This window comes from Lepisma saccharinum, chromosome 20, assembly GCF_977018435.1.
Source record: "Lepisma saccharinum chromosome 20, izLepSacc3.1, whole genome shotgun sequence".
Classification (NCBI taxonomy): Eukaryota; Metazoa; Arthropoda; class Insecta; order Zygentoma; family Lepismatidae; genus Lepisma; species Lepisma saccharinum.
Genome location: NC_139248.1, coordinates 6,403,340 through 6,423,093, shown reverse-complemented (window position 1 = coordinate 6,423,093; position 19,754 = coordinate 6,403,340). Strand labels below are relative to the sequence as shown.

Genomic DNA, 19,754 nt, shown 5'->3' with positions numbered 1-19,754 from the left:
TGGGTGTTTCAAGATGAACTCAATCCAACAAAAGTTGTTCGCGCTCGAAGCACATCGAAACAAATGGTCGCCTGTTTTTTGGGGAAAACTGGTCATGTGGCAACTGTGCCTTTAGAGGAACGTAGAACGGTCAACTCTGAATGATACACAACAATTTGTTTGCCAGAGGTCTTCGGTCAAATACGGAAAACAAACAAACGCCGTCGGATCATTCTTCATCAAGACAATGCCAGCTGTCACACATCTCGTCTAACAACCGACTTTATGAACAGTCAAAAAATCGAATTGATGGGTCATCCGCCGTACAGTCCTGATTTGGCACCCAATGACTTCTTCTTGTTCCCGAATGTCAAGAATAAATTGCGTGGATTTTCGTCGGCGGAAGACGCCTTTGATGCGTTCAAAAACCATATTATGGAGGTGTCTGAAGAAGATTGGAAAAACTGGTTTGACAAATGGTTTGAACGAATGCAAAAGTGTATTGACCATAAAGGAGAATACTTCGAAAAACAATAAAGCAGTTTTCAATGCCAAATTCCTGTTTTTTTCATTGTTAGGCTCAAAATATAAATAGTGACCCTCGTATCTAGTGATTTATTAGATATTTCATTTACTTTTCATCTGTTTAACGTTACAATTTTTCCTTTCAGAATTCACATTGAGGTGAAGTCCAGGAGGAAATCAAAGCAGATTTTTTATGAAATTCAAGGTAGGTTCATTAACATGTAGCTTATTAGAAATGGACTATTAGATAAATAACAACGTGTGGATTACAATGATATACAGTAAAACCTCGTTAATCCGGACTAACGAAAGTCCGGATTAACTGAAATAACCTAAAAGAACAGTAGAAAGTGCATTAAAACTCCTTTTATAGCAAAAAACACATTTTTATGGTGTATTTAAAGTGCATAGGCCTAAATACACTGTACAATACAGTACAAAGTCTGCGGGAAACAGAATTTCATCAGTGGTTGACTGCCTTTTCTTTGCGAAGTTCTCTTTTTGATTTCTAGTCACATTTAAAACCTTTCATTCTGCTTTTTTTTTCCCTTTTGCCTGTCCGGATTAAGCGAAGTCCGGCTTATCGGAGTCTGGATTAACGAGGTTTTACTGTACTTGAAAAACAGCATAAAATTGCACAGTCTAGAGACCAGTTCCCATTTGATTACTAATCTGCTAATAAAGTGGACAAAAATCCATGCTAAGTGACTCTTTGGAAACCCTAAACTCAAAGGTGCATTGCTACATAGCACTTTACGGGCAACGTTGTTCAAATGTTAACCAGCCTCGTTAATTTGCTTCAGGTCCATGTCGACATTTTCTCAAAGCAGCCTACCGTAGGGAAATTACAACATGAATGTAGCCTCGGTATATATGAGAAGTAGTTGTATTGATACTACGGACAGTGCCACTTACAAGTGTAGAAAAGGCGAGGCTATTTGATTGAACAATCAGATTTGCTTATACATAAAACAAAGCCAAGAGAGGCCTATACCCCAATTTTTCAGGTGTGATATGCTCTGATTTTTAAGAAATTCTGAATTTCTAGTGTAGAAAAGGCGAGGGCTCAACAGATAGATTTACCCGTACTTAAGACAAAGCCAAGAGGGGCCTATACCCCAATTCTTCCAGTGTGATATGCTCTTAATTTTAAGAATTTTGAATTCTAGTGTAGAAAGGGTGAAAGCCTCTCAGACAGATTTGCTTATACTTAAAATTATGCCAAGTTCCCGTATGATCTTATTGCTTATAGTGTGTTTTTCTGTCAAAATCCCAGGAATTGAATTTTAGTGTAGCTCAGATTGATTCTGCCATGTATATTAATATAAAGCTTATAGTTACTGGGTTCTGAGGCCCAGTGGAGTGTGGTGCATGGTTTTTATTGCCTTGCAATCAGGAGGCCTCTGGGTTTGAGTCCTGATAAAATGTGAAGCCTCTCCTGATGGCAAAATGTTAATATTGTTGTCTTGTAAACAAGGGGCTTTGGGTTCGAGTCCTGATAGATTGAAATATATACAACTGCCCACACATAAGATATTCACTGCTAGCTGATAATACAGTTGAGGTTTGTATGTTGTACAACAGGATAATAGAACAAATATCTTCTAGAATTGCTCCGTGACTCTCTCATTTCTTACATCATAAACATATGATTTTTCTCCTATGAGAATAACACTACATATGGTGTCATCAGGTAATGCCTCATGGAATTCACAGATAATTTTAATGTTTGTCCTGTCATTCACCACAACCTGTTTCCTTTTTGAAGTGTTGATTACAAACATGGGTCTCTGTGTCTTGAATTCATCTGGTGTGTAATACATATCAGTACTGCCTGTAGTGACTCTCTTGAAAGCCGAAAATGCCTCATATAATTTAAGAAAATCATCCTTGGACATGTCTAAATTATAATTTTCTCTAGGAAATACCTCAATTCTGCCATTTTTAAGATATATGTTCTTGATGTTGCAGTTATCAAATCTACTTGAATTTTTTTCCTGATTATTGTGTCTCCCAGTCTGAAACAGTACCACTACAAAATCAGGCATGTCGTATTGTATGCTGGAGAATGAATTTGTAGCATCAAATTCATAATATGTGCCAGATGCGGGCTTCTGTACGCATTGATATGTGTAAAATTGCAGAGGAATCTGTGGATTTTTTACTATATCTGCTTTGTGTTTAAGAGCGTAACTGGCCTCATATTCAACAACTGGGATTCTTAGCTCCATAGTCTGAATAATGCATTTGCCTTCATCAGGTAGGGTATTGGGCAGAGCTTCCCCTGTAGGGTTTAATGTACTGTACCTCATCAAAGCATTATTATCATTTGCAGCTCTTCTAAATGTAATTCTTAAACCGCCCTTCCACATAATTTCTTTGTAATCCGAGAAGAATCCTGGCAAAAGGCGCATCGGGAACAGCACTGTGTGGTTCTTGGTTAATATCTTATCACCAGCCTCAAATCCCCCTATTTTGTAGTATGGAGCCTCGGTTTTGGATAATTTTAGAGTGGCCAAAGCTGTGGAGGTAATGCCGGGATAATCTATTCTGTTTATAACAACTCCATGCTTTCTGATCTCAATTTCAGAGAACAGATGCGGCACAAAATTATCTACAAGTCTTATATTTGAATTTGCCGGATAATCTGTTCCATCGAGCTTTACAACATCAAATTTGATGTACAGATCTGCTCTGTGGGGGTGTATAAAGCCATCCCCTACATCAAGATCAACCTCAATCTCTGTGTTGGGTTGATTTAAATTTGCAAATGTCCTCCTGTTTGGAGGGAATGATTGTAGCTCATAACTCTCAATATTTTCCATTGTATGTATTTTTATTTAAATATTAATCTCTATGATAGCAGTTGTTGTGGCTCCAGCAAAATCAACTAATTCTTCTTTTTCATTAGTGACCATCAATTCAATGTAATCTATTCTATTATGGCACACAGGAAAATATAATGTTGGGGATGGATTGTAGATGATTGGCTCCATGAATTCGGAATTAGGTTTGAATGTTGCAATGATGCCGGTTTGTTTGTGAGTGCCTATGCCATTTGATTTGGTGATCATACCCTCGGCCACATTACAGTGAATATTCAGAGTCTCTATGGCTAAGAATTTAGGTATATTCATAGCAGTGTGTTTGATGCCTGCTTCAAGTTTTGTGTTGTTCTCAAAGCCTAACAGCTCTCCTATAGTACCCAGATGCACTGTTTCTGTAGCAGATACAATCTCTACTCTGTGAGTGACAGAATTTTGACTTAACACTACACCTCTGGGTAAGTGAGCATTTAGAGTGGACAGATTATACTGCCCTGGAGTGATGACAATTTTTTGATCCCCTACTGCAATTGTGTTGTTGTGGTGTGTAATATTAGGGATCAAGTACATGCCGTAAAATGCTCTGAGAGCTATTGTTTTGGGATACACTATGTCATCATGCAATTTGAGTTTCAATATTGAATTTTGGCTGGTGAGATGGAATACCCCCATGATGTTTCAGATACCACAAGGCCTTTTGAAAATTTTCAATTGATGGTTTATTTATTTGAGACATATATCTGAGAACAGATAAACACAAATGTCCGCAATTAACATCTTTGAAGTTTTGAAGACGGGCATTATTGTAATAAAGATTAGCTGATTTTAGATATTGTACTAAATTTTCAGGTGGAACACCTCCAAATGAATCAAACACAAATGCCTCATTGTTTAAATATTTAAGATAACAGATCCAGTGAGTGCCCTGATTTTTGTACTCATCCAAATTAACAATGCCACACTCTTTGTTGAGTGGTTGTTCCGGTAAAGAATCAGACATGTACACACCTCTAAAATGTTTGATGCCCAGTGGCTTGATCAAAGCTTCAATATCTTGGTTTGTAAGCGGCTCTTGTTTTTTTTAAACTTATTCATGGCTCTCTTAACACCTTTGCCTTTTTTCTCCATTGCCAGGTTATGGCGCTTCTGCTCATCTAATTCTGCCCTATTTTTCTTGGCATCTATCACTGTTTTTGCTATGGCAGCTGATCCCCCGGCCAAGCTCCCCACAGCCCCGAGAGCAGCTAAGATGGCGGGGATAGTAAATATGAATCCCCCTGTATGCAATTTTTTTCTTGATTGCTGTAATTTTTTTAATTGGGGGGTACTAAGCAACAATTTCATACCATGTCCCTTGGCAATACAAGAGCTTTTTTTCTTGCGCTGCTTTTTGGTTAAAAGACTGTCAATAGTTTTAAGAGATTTGAGACCTGCATAAGGTATCTGATACATAACACCCTTGGCCTTCATTGTAGGTTTATTATATATATATTCACAGCCCCCACCCCAGTTTTTGTTTGGTGCTCATAGCTATGGTGGTTCCCAATGCTGATATTCTCTCACTTAAAGAAGCATCTTTGCTTACAAATCTGCCAAATGCAGCCTCTTCTAATTTCTTGTCTGCAACATGTCTCTTGTCAAGATCAGAATGTGTGTTGTATGCTATGTCATGGTCTCTGCAAGCAGCATCTAAAGGATTAACACCAGGATCACCTCTGTTTAATCTATGATCCAATTTTGTGCCTGGACCACAATACTGATAACCTGGAATGTGTAGTTCAAATGGCAACTTGTTTATAATGTCATTCACCAGGCCCCGACCCTCAGAAATATTCCAAAATTTGGGGGGTAGAGTATTAATAATTTTTATGAGATATCCAATCCCTTTAGGGTCATTCACTATAAAATTAGACAATTTGGTGCTTATCATGTCCATAATTCCAACCTTTTCATTGTAAAAATTGTGGTTCCCAGCATTTTCCTCCCCAGCTATCACCAATAACCTATCTACAAGTTTCCTGACATCATCAACCCAGACAAATTCTTTAGGCAGGGTGTTGTATTGTTTGATTCCACTCCCTGTCTTGATTTGTGACCATATGGGCTTGATTAAATTATTGTATTTTGCTCCACTGCTCGACTTGACTCTTTTTTGTGTGGGATCATTGTTCTGGTATAGAGCATCTGATTTTATTAATATTTCTTTGTAATGTTCATAATCCTGATCTGTATAGCTGCCAGGCCTTTTCCTAGTCATCAGTTCCCACAATCCAGGTGTTCCGGGGTACTTAACAAAACCACCTTTTTCTCCGAGACGAGATTCTGAATAAACAATTATATCATCTCCCATAAATGTTACTCTGAAATTGCCAATTCTATGAATGATGCTGCCGTCAAGCTCTGTGTCAGCATATAAGCCAAACACCTCATCTTTGTTGTCTTTAGGTGTGGTTAAATATTTTTGAGCAAGAAGACCCAATTCAATAGGATCCTGTGTAGCTTCAATTCTTCTAGGAGCAACAGGACTAGGTGTATGAATACTGGAAAGTGGGGTGAATGGATAATCTAATATGTTCCTAGCAGCTACAGGCACGAGCTCCGTGATCAAATCTTGATTCTGCTCTGTAACAGTTTTGATATTCTTACCTAAATTATTAATAGCATCAATTACAGGCTGTTCTGTTTGTTTGTGTTTTTCATAAATTCCCCGGTTCTCTGATTTCCATCCCTTGAATCTTTTTACAAGATAATCTCTTAACTTAAGATCATCAATGACTGGTCGTTTCATGGTTATTTATATATGTTTCAACGTCTAGAAAATCGTTGATTTTGTTTCTATATTTTCCAGTATTAGATGTTCTTGTCATATCAATTGTGACAAACCCATAACTGTCCTGATTCCAGCACCTGCTGCAAAACTTAGAAAAATCATTGTAGCTCAAGTCCCCACCTACATATTCATCGTGTATGTGTTTGAGGTTGGTATGATCTTGATGAAACACACATATAAAATTGCTGTTGTCTCGGATCAGCTGCTTCGGTATTTTAGAAAAAGTCTGTGCCAGGTAGAAGCAATCAATGTTTTTGTGCCGCCCCTGTGTAAAGAAATTTCTAACCTTGTTTTGATTATCCAGTATAACATCATCAAACACAACAACAGAATTATCGAGACATTCATCAAGTGGCTTAACATCTGATTCAAAAGTGGCTATATCCAATCCATCATATAGCTTCATCAGCTGCTGATATTTTAATTGTTCCAAGCTCTTAGAAAAGACATACAAGTGCCTGTTTTTCCAGTCTAACCAGTTGGGTGCCAATAAAAAATTATCAACCATTAGTGTAGTTTTACCACAAGCAGATGGCCCAACAATAAGACACCTAATATTATCAGGTAGCAAGTTGCCATTTCTCTTATTCTGCTGTTCAGGTTCTGGCAGCCTTTTTATAACATCCCAGGTGCTCATATTATTATTTTGTCTGCATCGATCCAGCTGTTTTCCGGATGACCCAGCCATTTGACAAATAACTTGTTGCCTTTTCTGCGGATGATTTTTTCTATGAGATATGTGTCAGGCTGTTTAGTTTTGCTGAGTTCTTGTTCATAAAACCTGCCTTTGAGAATTTCTCCTCGGTGATCTTTTATTATATATGTGTTAAGGGTTCCGGGTTTAACTTGAACCACTGTAAATAATTCGGTACTCCAGTTTCTTGTAAAGCCTCTCTTGAATAAGTGCTTATATTTGCTGATTCTTACTTGATCACCTACCCTGTATTTGGCCCTTCTTGTTGTTGGCTGGTATTTAGGATAATAAACAGTGCTGATTAATTTTTGCTCATCAGATGAAGTTACTTCAGAGGGTTTCATGTTGATTGTGGAATGGACCGAGTTGTTATATTTATGTAGAAGTTCTGGAAGAATATTAAGCCGTTTATAATTACCCTGCAGTGTAAATTGTTTATACATAAGATTTTTTAAGGTTCTGTTGAATCTCTCTACAATTGAGGCTTTGAGGTCACTGTAACTCGAATAATGTTTTATTGCCTGGCTTTTAATAAATTGTTGAAACACTGAATTATAAAATTCTTTGCCATTATCTGTTTGCAAATAGCGCGGGGATCTTCCTGAATGATTGATGATTGTCCTGAGGGCTTCTGTAACACATTTTCCAGTCTTGGATTTGAGTGGCACAGCCCAGGCAAATTTTGAAAATGTGTCTATGACAGTGAGTAGATACTTGTAGCCCTTGTTGATTTTGTCTAAGTTTTTCAGCTGCCCACTTGCCATTTCAATCAAGTCGCTCTGCCATAAATCATCTATGCCTTTTGTGACTACTGGGAGCCTCTTATAATTATGTCTGGCCTGTCTGTGTAATTCATCAACTATAATTTGTCTAGACATAATATGTAAACAGGAATATTGCAACTATGGGGTGTTCAGCAGCTGAGACTACAGGATTTTCTAAATATAATTTGTCCCCTATTTGTATTTTAAATTCCAAAGTGCCATCATCTTCAGTATAGGCTGTTTCTAATGTGTTGGGATCTGTAAAATCCTCTAACTCTACACTGGTGATTTTCACTTTGTTGTCAGCATTTGTTATTGATAAAGTGGGGTAGTGGTGTGCCTGTGGCTGATGCCAATATTTGATCTTGATTGGTCTCAGTGTGCCCCCAACAAAAAACTGGTAATAAAATTGTGCAGGGGACAGCATATATATTTTGCCACCTGGTGTAAATGGAGAATCATATTCTTTGTTGGGGATGCTGTACAATTCAAGAATTACTGAATGTTTTGGATTCTCGATTATGCCTGTTATTTCCTTTTCTGCTGTAAGCAATCTGCTTGTTACAGATTCAAGGTGCTCATTGATGGTCCTAACAACATCATCGTGGCCTGGCTTGATTTTTATGTCTACAACAAGTTTCTTGTATTGTTGCACAATCTCTTGTAGCTGGGTGGCAAAAACAGACAGAGCATTTGCTTGATTGGATTCCATGGTCCCTAGCTGTTGCTTGATATTAGCCACAATTTGTTGTAAATTTTCAACAACTGCCAATTTTGAATTTTGAGCAGTAAGATCATGGACTTGTCTTCTGATATCCTCAAACAGGGCATGCAGTTCATTAATATGTTGATTGGTTGGAAGAGTGGCCACTGTCTGAGTGAGATGTTTGATCTCTGCTTGGATATTCTTGATATCTTCTGATTTCAATATCCTATTCACAGCTCTCTTAATGTTTTTAAGTTCCTGTGATGTGGGAAGATTTGATACTGTATTTTGCAAAGATTCAAGTGCCAATTTCACATTCTTTAATTCAGATGCATCAGCCACATTTTGCATAGCATTTTGGAGCAGGGCTATATCTGCCTGAGAGGGTGTGGATTGTTGTAAAATTTCAAGTTTTGTTTGGATATCATCTATCAAGTGATGAAAATGAGACAGTTCAGATTCAGTGTTGAGGTTTTCAAGCTTTGTGATTTGGTGCTGGACACTGACAAGTGTATCTACAATCCCAGGCAGGCGAGTTTCTTGTACATTTGCCAAATCACTTTGCAATGCTGCTATTGTACCTTCAAGATGGGTTATGGTACTTTGAATTTTTCCAAAATCTTCATATGTTTCGAGTTGCAGCTTGATGTTGGCTACACTCCGAGTTATTGCATTCAAAGCATCAGAAGATGGCAAATTGTTCATAAAATTTTCAAGTGTCTCAATTTTTTCTTTAACCTCGGCTATGGCATTGTGTAGAGGATCCAGGTTAGGTATCTGGAGTGACTGAATCTGTTCTTTCAGAGTGGAAATGACTAGATCAAAATCTTCTTCTGATTTTATGCTTTTGACAATTGTTTGGAGCTGTGCCTGGACATTATTTATCTGCTCTTCCAATTGCTGTTTCAATTGCTCAGAATTGGTGGCCTGGGTCTTAAATTTGGCTTGAAGAGCTGCTACAGCTTCTTCTAAACTTTGAAAATTATCCAATGTTGCCAGATCAGTATATTTCTGAAGCAATAATTTGAGTTCAGAATCAATTTTAAGAAGAGGGTCCATGCATTGTGATTGCAAATTTGTAATTTCTAATTGAAGACTGGCATTGAGTGTGGTTTGTAAAGCTTGTAAATCACTTCTTAATTTCTTGACTCTGACATCAAGCATCAGAATCTCATCACTGTGATCTTCATGTCTTGTATGGCCAAATATATCATTAGGCATTTTGTTTTAGTGGTTATTTATTATAGAGTATCTGATTCTTAATTCTATAAAAAAGGGTATAAGCTTGTCATATGATCCAGGGACCTCAATATATAAGCAGTCACCAGCAGAAACAGTATAAACAGTGCCAGAAATCATGTTTGAGTGCTTAATTCTATAAATATTTCTCCCTACTGAAATCTTGACATCACCCTCAGGGGTTGTAATAAATTGCAATTGCCCACCCACAGGTAATTGGTAATGATTTAAATTATTGTTAAATATGTACAATGTTTTGCCTGTTTCTTCATCATTATCTGTAAGTATGCTGTTCAGATGAATAATTAACAAGCCACTCAGTTTAGACATTACAGATTGTAAATCAGGAGAGGGTTGTGGTGTGGGCAGGTCCATAATAGCCTGTTTTTTGAACCCAAATAAGTTCATGGGCATGTTTATTTATTTCAAATCATGCTCTGTAATTGGGCATTGATTTCCACTTTTCAAATCACAATGCCCCCAAGGCAAAGTATGTGTGCCACATGATAAAATGCATCTCTTATCATCATGTGGGTCCAGAGCCACTTTTGTTACAATATTGCTAGTCAGCAAGTGATTCTCACTCTGAATTCTATTTTCTGATGTTCTAATTGAATTCTGTGATTTGATGCAATTTTTATAATCTTCAAATACAAGCTCTTTTTCAACAGTTACTCTGCCAATTCCCTTGGCTTTTTTGACAACAGCACTACATGTTTTAAAACTGTACATCTTGGCACTTAACCCAGCAAATTCCACAATAACATCACCAAGTGTCTCATCTTTTAACTTGCCAGGTACCTTTTTGTTGTGGGGTTGAACTAATGTATGTTCACTGGTATCAAAGTATTGAAACAATTCAGGCTGTGACATATCTTGATAAACATCTTCTGTTTGAATATCAAGAATAAAACTATCCGTGTCCATGTACAATAATTTTACACGATCACCATAAAAAGGTTTCAGCACATTATAATACAATGTTAACATATGTAATTTGGACAATTCCAATATCACAGCCCCTACATAAATAGGTTTATCAAACTTGATCTTTGTTTTCATCATGTTGAAAAGAGCCATGTGCTCATCATAAATTCTTCTGTAATTGAAGTTGGGCTTTGCAACCAATTTTTTGCTCCGGCTGGGGTCAGTAATTATTTTAACATCGGTATGTTTTCTGACATTTTCAATAGTTTTGCCATAGACAGAATTCACCATCAATTTAAACAAGGCCTTATCAAATTCGCTTTTTGCAGATGTTCGAAGCTCTGTGTTTGTGTCAATGTATGGTTTCAGCCATTCTGAGTGCCTGAACCTCAAGACTTTGCCAACTTTGGTTACTTGAACACCATGTTTCATCAGGAACTGGAGGGTTTTGTAATATATGACATAGCCTTGTTTCGGCTCCAGGGTCATCATGAGCTTCTTCTGTTTAGAGCCAGGTGGGCACTGAACCTCGGGAATTGGGGGCAGATCAGAAAATTTGTTGTGCAAATGATCAGGAATTTTCAGACCAGCCTCTAAGAAGAGGCCATGTTCACTGTCATCAAAATCCTGAAGATTTTCAATATTGAAATTATTAACCCACTCAAGCCTTGCATATGGCAGTTTTTGCATCATGGCGTGACCATAGAGGCTGTTTGCATCCATATAAATTATATAATTTGATGGCCGTGCTGGATCATAATCAGGCATATGCTTGTTATTTGCTCTGGCATATCTCTGGGAACATTGCACCATCCCTCCTCTTATACATTCCTCCATAAACAGATACTTCTCTTGATCGTGGATTAGATCCAATTGCATTTTAGTTTTGAAAAACATTGCAGACCATGCTAGGCCCGGAGCACTGAAAAAATACACTGGGTCCAGTCCATAATTTTGCATTGAAGATTTTCTGAATGTCTGGATTATATCAGCTAAGAGGGTCACATCAAGTTTCAAATAAGCCATGTGATAATCACCAAATGTCTTGCATTTTAAACTTTTCCACATCAATTTGGCATGGTGATAATCTTCATCAGTAATTCCAGATCCTCTGATTTTGCTATAAAATGCTTCTTGTGGTGGCAGGGAACACTCATTAAATTTAGAAAAATCTGTAACATGGTCGTATGGATATACACCCTTCCGCCTAATTAATTTCAGGTCCTGATCTGGAAACAAGGCACGTGTGATTTTCAAGTCATCATCAGATAATTGAGTGGTCAGTGTGGCCAGGCTAGCAGATAAAAATCTGTAAGAATCAAGAAATCTTATGTGAATAGGAACACCATCAACTTTAATTATCTTGCTAATAGATATATATTTCTCATCATTTTCAGCTAAAATATTTAAATTCTGCTTCTCAAACCCCTCGTACCTGATCAAATGATGGAAATCATAATTGGATGCTCCATGGCAAAATATGGGGACAAATCTTGGTCTCTTGATCTGAATATTACAGCTATTACACAGGGCCTGTTTATATCGACCATCTGTATGAGAATGGTGATGAACCTTGATATTTGTATCTGAAAATTCACAATCACATACCGGGCATTTTTCTGCATTGTTGAAATCCTCAATCTGTTCCTCTGTTAAAGGCAACATAGGCTTTGATATTATTAAGATGTTAGATGCTATGTCACGGCACACATTTTCTATTCTATGTGCAAATATTTTGATGGCATCTGGTCCCATGTATGAATATTCTTTAGTAACAACACCATCCTGTACAACCATATAACAAAAACTGGAAGGTTCATGTAGCTGGTATGGTGTACTTGAAGATTCTTCTGGATCTGGGCTACAGAATGCAAGAGATTTGAGGTTCGATTCGAAATCACAGACAATATATACAGGGTGTTCCAATAAGGCCTCATATTTTTTGAATTTGCAATTTTCACTTGGATTGGGCATCACCATATGAACAGGTTTATGGTTGCCACAATATTTCAGATGCTCAATTAACTTGTTTTTTGCAATTTCTGCATTTTTTTCACGAATCCCATTTACCATTTTTTGACCATCAAATACAGTTAAACATCTTCTGCACAACTTGAATATTGTATTGGATTTGTCTAGTTGTGTTCTCACTAAAGCTTGAAGATTATGTATTAGAGTGTAATGGTATGTATCATCCTCTTCAATTAAGAGCAGATCAATCGGAATTGCAGCTTCATCATCAATTGTACTGATTCTGAGAGGTGCTATCGGGCAATTGCCAGTGGAACAAATAAATACATTAATAGATAATTGTTTACCATTGATGTGCCTGGCCCTTTTTTCAAATTTATCAATATTCGGAATAGACATTGGATATTCCAAACCCCCCATTACATCATCAAAATCGTGCTCATGCTGTTTGTAATAAGTTATTCTCTCAGGATTTCTTGAAACTGGATACAAGGCAGCTAATATACACCACAAAAAGCATTTCTGGTCGGTGTTTTTTATATTGACCACGGCTCTTTTGTTTTTGATATTGGCAGGTAATGGCAAATATGTAGATCCTTGTAATGGGCTGAATTCAGAAATATGAACATATAACTTGTGTGATGAACCGCATAGGCTCCATCCTGACTCTTTTGCCGCAAATTCAGAGTGTTTGATATTTAATTGATCTATCAAATTGCCTATTATTGTGTCTGAATTTGAATTTGAATATACAGGTACAGTTTCTGTTATGTGGGGCTGTGTAAATTTTGTGCCGTTTGGTTTCTTATATTGTACAAACAATTTGAGAGAGAGCTTATAAGATCCATTTTGTGCATTAAGAATTGCCTGCAGATCAGAATTTATACTGTTCAAGAAATTCTCAATGCCACATCTTGGCTCTGATACAAACCGGTAATCCCTAAGTTGGGCATTAAAACTGCTATGTATGGGTGCATAGCGTGGCTGCTTTGCAGGTGAAGCATTAACAGGTGCTTCGTGTTTTCTTTTCAGACCAGAAGTAGATGGTTGCGGGGGCAATGCTGATGACTGTACATAAGAATTACACTTATGCCATTTGTAATATGCCTTGCTTAATATTTTATGGCATCTTGGACATATTTTCATGGCCTTTCTGCATTTCCTAGAGTTACAAATACGGCAATGCCTAGCCCAATGAGAACTAGATATATTTTTATTACACTGATTGCAATATTTTTGTTTTGGCATTTTTTTCTTGTTGTTTATTATATACAATTTTCTGGGCTTCAATTCCAAACTTTATACTTAATAAAAATATCAGTTGGGTTCAGCAGTTAATGGCTGAGCTGGTGCTTTTATACCCAAACAACAGCAGTAACTAGGTTTTGGTGATAGTTTTGCTGATGTACAACACACTTCACCAGGTTTAAAACCTCATCTCTATATCAACTAAATACAATTCAAAATTGGATTTTGAACTGTGCAATAAATATTCTGTAAGTCTCACTTGTGTTTATATTAACAGAACAAGACAAAACCAGAATTGTATTCAGGATTGCATGTTTTCATACAAAAAAGCCATATTTTTGACAAGTTTATAAACAACAATCATACAGATATAACTTTTACACACATGGCCGAATCTGTCTGAGCAGAGGAGAAAGAAGTGTTATTCTCATAGGTGAAAAATCGTATGTTTATGATGTGAGAAATGAGAGGGTCACGGAGCAGTTCTAGAGACCCGATTCAAACACAGAAACCCCTTTGATTACAAAGCAATAATACCAACACTTTGCTGTCAGAGAGGTCCCAGACACTCTACCAGCTTTGAAACCTCAACTGTATTATCAGCTAACAGTGAATATCTCATGTGTGGACAGTTGTACATATTTCAATCTATCAGGACTCGAACCCAAAGCCCCTTACAATGCAACAATATTAACACTTCTCAATATGGAATATGCCCACATTTTACTGGGTTCTGAGACCCTTATGCAGACAAAATTGGATTTTGAACTGCCATAATATTTTCTAAGTCTTTGCCTAGGCTCATATTATCAGAATAGAATTGCTTTCAGCACGAGGGGGGTACAGTTCATTGCCACTGTGTGAAAATATGTTTTTATCGATAATCTTTGTTACATTTTCCTTGTTACGGACATGTTACACGCACAGAAAGATTAATGACCTCTTCAGTGAATCACACAGAAAAATCATTATTATTCCCTTCTAGCGTCTCTTGCGTGCCGGCAAAGCACGCAAACAATTAATTATGCTTACCCGCTCTTCTCCTATTGTATGGCTGAGCGAGTGGTTATAAAACATGAAAAAATAAGAAAACTGAGAAATTCAGTTTTTATACAATATATTATTGTAAAACATTTTTACCAAGATTTCAGATTTGGGGGCTATCAACTAACAATAATTATTCAAAATCTCACTTGTGGACATATTATTTTGCCACATGTTTTCAATCTTTTATCAGGACTCGAACCCAAAGCCCCTTGTTTACAAGACAACAATATTAACATTTTGCCATCAGGAGAGGCTTTGCATTTTATCAGGACTCAAACCCGAGCCTTTTGCTTACAAAGCAACAATATTAACATTTTGCCATCAGGAGAGGCTTCACATTTTATCAGGACTCAAACCCAGAGGCCTCCTGATTGCAAGGCAATAAAAACCATGCACCACACTCCACTGGGCCTCAGAACCCAGTAACTATAAGCTTTATATTAATATACATGGCAGAATCAATCTGAGCTACACTAAAATTCAATTCCTGGGATTTTGACAGAAAAACACACTATAAGCAATAAGATCATACGGGAACTTGGCATAATTTTAAGTATAAGCAAATCTGTCTGAGAGGCTTTCACCCTTTCTACACTAGAATTCAAAATTCTTAAAATTAAGAGCATATCACACTGGAAGAATTGGGGTATAGGCCCCTCTTGGCTTTGTCTTAAGTACGGGTAAATCTATCTGTTGAGCCCTCGCCTTTTCTACACTAGAAATTCAGAATTTCTTAAAAATCAGAGCATATCACACCTGAAAAATTGGGGTATAGGCCTCTCTTGGCTTTGTTTTATGTATAAGCAAATCTGATTGTTCAATCAAATAGCCTCGCCTTTTCTACACTTGTAAGTGGCACTGTCCGTAGTATCAATACAACTACTATGAGATATAGAGCTATTTAATTCTGCTTAGAGCTAAATATGCGCAGCATGAAGCATGTGTCGTCAAATAGATTCCGTTATTTGCTGAATCAAATGCACATATCGCGTGACCAGATGAACTATTGCTGTGTATGTGGGAAGCTTATGACCTTGCCACACTGCGTTCGTGTTATGACGCAGATAATTCTAATTGGATTTATATCCTTGGTTGTGATTGTGATAATATAACTTAGTAATGATATAACTTAACTTTTCGAGTACCAAGACTGGGTCAATTTGACCCAGATGACATTTTTTTTAGGAATTTCACTATTTTAAAAAGCCGTAGTGGTATATTACTTTTGCACATCATTTCACTAAAGTTCCTGTATAAAATACCAAAAGTGTGCAATCTGCCACAAGTTTGTATGGAAAGCACACTATATCAGCGAACCGCTCTGCAAGGACTGTCAAGTGTAATCAGAATGGAATATGTGATGTCAGTTTCTTCTAAAGGAGACATCTTATTTGTATGTTTATATTTTTAACTTTGAATTATTATGTTTCAAGTATTGTTTGGAAGAAAACTGCTATTAATAGAGTGCTACCTCTATTTGTGCAAAGGTACATAAATCTTAATATTAAACCACGGCTAATGTATCTTCAGGGTAGGGTTCTTTTTTGAAAACTAAACCAGACAGGATGGTTTCCAATGGAGACGTTTAAACGATTATATTATCTCAACAAGGATACATGGATTTATATATTTGCATAATGAGATATTATTATTTCTCTTGTTCTTATTTACATTCAATTTGTATGCCTCTTTAGTGTATGCTTTCTTTTGCACTTCCTTCTTTGTGGGAATCTGGATCTGGACTTCCTTCTTTGTGGGAATCTGGATCTGGACTTCCTTCTTTTTGGGAAATCTGGACTTCCTTCTTTGTGGGAAATCTGGATCTAGACTTCCTTCTTTGTGGGAAATCTGGATCTCGACTTCCTTCTTTGTGGGAAATCTTGATATGAACTTCCTTCTGGACTCTTATGTAATCCCTGGAACGCGTATCCTTTATGCCAATTCGTATGGTATTTTCACATGTAGGTTTTCCCTCTTCACTGAGTCCTTTTTTCACAAGCTGGTAACGCCTCACTTTTTCTTAATTCACACCAAGTACTAGAGGGTTACGATTTCGAGGGTGTGGGTTGATATCAATCCGGATATTTCTACTCTCCTCCCTTGAGGCAACGACTGGAACGCGCCAACAGTAAAATAAGTCCAACAAGGTGTATACTTAGTGCTGGACGACTGAATCGCGCAACCAAAGGTAATGTGGTTCGCGACTGGAACGCGCCGCCACTGGTATAATTCAAAATTTCCACTAAGGGAATGGTAAATCAAGCTAACAGATTCGAGATCTGTTAAAAGACACGAGTTTCTATCAATGTTTTCACTTCTTTAAATTTCTGATCTATTTGTGTATGAGCATCAATTTAAATTATTAAGTATTTTCATTAATTTGTTTTCATATATTTTCTTCATTGTTTCATAGCTTATTCTATTATTCTACAGCTTTTCAATCTAATTGGCGCTTATTTACAATGCCATTCAATTGTATTGTGTAAATCTTCAATCTTGCACGCCTGGTGCTGCCATCTCTATTCCGCTTTCGCAAACTATTTACATGAGTTGGTCCTATATTGGGTACGTAACAAGAGTACATTAAAAATTGCATCTCTTGTGTACACGGTAAATGTGTATGTGCTTATTTACTTTCATATAGACAATACATATTATTGTATTATATGTATATAACATGTATTGTAATGCATGATACAGTCAGGCACATTGTCCTGTTTATTGTACATCCCAATTATAACTCACTGCATCCAACTAAATGTATTTTTTAAAAAATAGTGCCTCGGTCAAAATTACCCAGTCTTGGTACTTTACGTTACATTTTTATCTTGGTACTCGAAGTGTCGCATCATATCACAACATGTTGTAAAAAATACTATGTTATGGGCATGGACGTCCGCAGGATTTTTTCCAGGGAGGGGCAAGGAAGGTATTTTTTTCCAGGGGGGGGGCAAACAAGTCACATTTTCCCCCAAAAGAGTCTAGTTCCCTAAAAAAACATTGCTTAAATTTGAATTTATAGTGTTAATGCAATAATTAACACATATTATTTGACTAAAATGAAATTATATGTGTGAAATACATAATTTTATGTTGACGCCCATCGTTAGGGGTATTAATTGACTGAATGAAAACATTATACTTTCAGTCATTGTTGTCCCTCTGTTTGCGTCTCAATACTTAAGTATGCAACAATTTCTCGCCTTAATGTTCCTACGATGTTGACGGGAGCTTCATCTGGGATAGAACCAGAGACATTTCACATCAGTGGAAAAATTGTACATAATTGTAAAGAATTGAGAAAAATTGTATTGTAAAATTCATTATTTTGGTCTCTGACCTTCTTGTGCATTCCATTATTTTAGGGAAAGAAAACAATATTGGACAATATTACGTGATCTTAATGCTAATTGCGCTCACAATGCAGTAAAACACGTCTTATGCGTTGTTCAACGGATTTACAATTTCCATCTGAATCTGTTTCAACATCAGCCAGCGACTGGAGAGGGCATTGGAAGAAGTCAGAGAACTGGTCCGAGCATGGTGTTCCAAATAATGCTTTATGTGCTTGTTCCTGACCTTTTGAGCATATTTCGACATTTGTCCAATCGGCAGAAGAACAGCTGAAATACGCACTGGGCCGCGGACAAGTATCTTGTGAACTGAAGGATAGAGCGAGAGGTGTAGCTCAGTTTTCTTCTTATTTATTTATTAACGCCTTGTTTTAAATGGCGGAGTTAAGGTAGTACAAAGCCTTTTCATCCACTGAACCATACATACATAAAATTATACATTAAACATAAACTACATAGTATATTAATTTCACATACGTCCACACACACACACACACACACACACACACACACACACATTATACTCACACATACAAGTCTTAACGCGTTGAATATAGCACACAAAATACAAAATAACGAAATATACAGAGCATTCCCTGACATTCGCTACGAGACTCGGCGGCAAGCGGCTCGGCATCAGCGCTTGTCTTTCCCGGTAAACGGGTCCGCGACAGTCGCTTATATTAAACCTCGTAAAAACGTTTAGAGTAACAGGGTCAGTTCTGAATAAAAGTGGAAAGAAAAATGGGGATATAAAGTATACAAAGACAATCCGCACACCATCCGTGAGTTAAAAAAGAGTATTGTACGAAAAATCGGGGGAATTGCAGTAGACGAACTCCACGTGTAAATGCCATTTCCTTCGGAGATGCCAGGAATGTGCTGCAGCAGGAGGATATCATTTTCAACACGTTCTGTAGTCAAGGTTAGTACACAGTATGAAAACTGTAATTTTAATAGCAGACTCTAGCGACTGTCGCGGACCCGTTCACCGGGAAAGACAAGCGCTGATGCCGGGCAGCTTGCCACCGAGTCTCGTAGCGAATGTCAGGGAATGCTCTGTAGAATGCAAAATTGTATTCAAGTAACGAGGTATTTTAAGAATTCGTTAGTCTTCTCGACAGGGAAAGATCTAACGAGTATCCTCAAGATAGTGGCGAACGCGTCTGTTGAAGGAATCGACGGAGCTTACTGTTCTGGTACTTTCTGGCAACTGATTCCACAGCCTTACAGCCGATACGGCTTGGAGAAGTAGTTTGATTTGTGGGCGGGGATAGAGAGAGAGAGAGATGAGGAGCTGCGTGATCTGGTGTCACGATCGTGAAATTCGTGAAGAAATTGGAAGCACGAGAGGAAATAGGAAGGTGACTTTAGGTTGAGAAATTTGTAAAGTATGATCAGAGCGTGCAGCATTCGTCTTTCTTGCATGCTTAGCCACCCCAATTTTTAAAAATAAGGCGATCGCAAATTTCTCCACATGTAGGCCCAGTCCATAACATAGTGCCTATAGGATCGTGGCACATTTCTTGAGAAGGTCTTACTTAGTATATTACCTTTACATTTATTCACCATTATCTCGGAGTTCTGGAAAAAAAAACCCTCGGTATTTCCGTCGTTGGACATCTCGCTTGGTTCATCTGCAATGA

General features: G+C 37.4%; 1 protein-coding gene across 2 annotated transcripts in view; it reads left to right on the top strand.

Moving 5' to 3' along the window:
* Positions 1 to 19,754, top strand: part of LOC146003686 (sialin-like) — a 187,465-nt gene that overhangs the window by 93,841 nt on the left and 73,870 nt on the right. For both annotated transcript variants that reach the window (XM_083142047.1, XM_083142049.1), the window contains exon 2: positions 651 to 709. In XM_083142047.1, the coding sequence (XP_082998173.1) occupies positions 651 to 709 (59 nt within the window). The remainder of the gene's footprint in view (positions 1 to 650; positions 710 to 19,754) is intronic.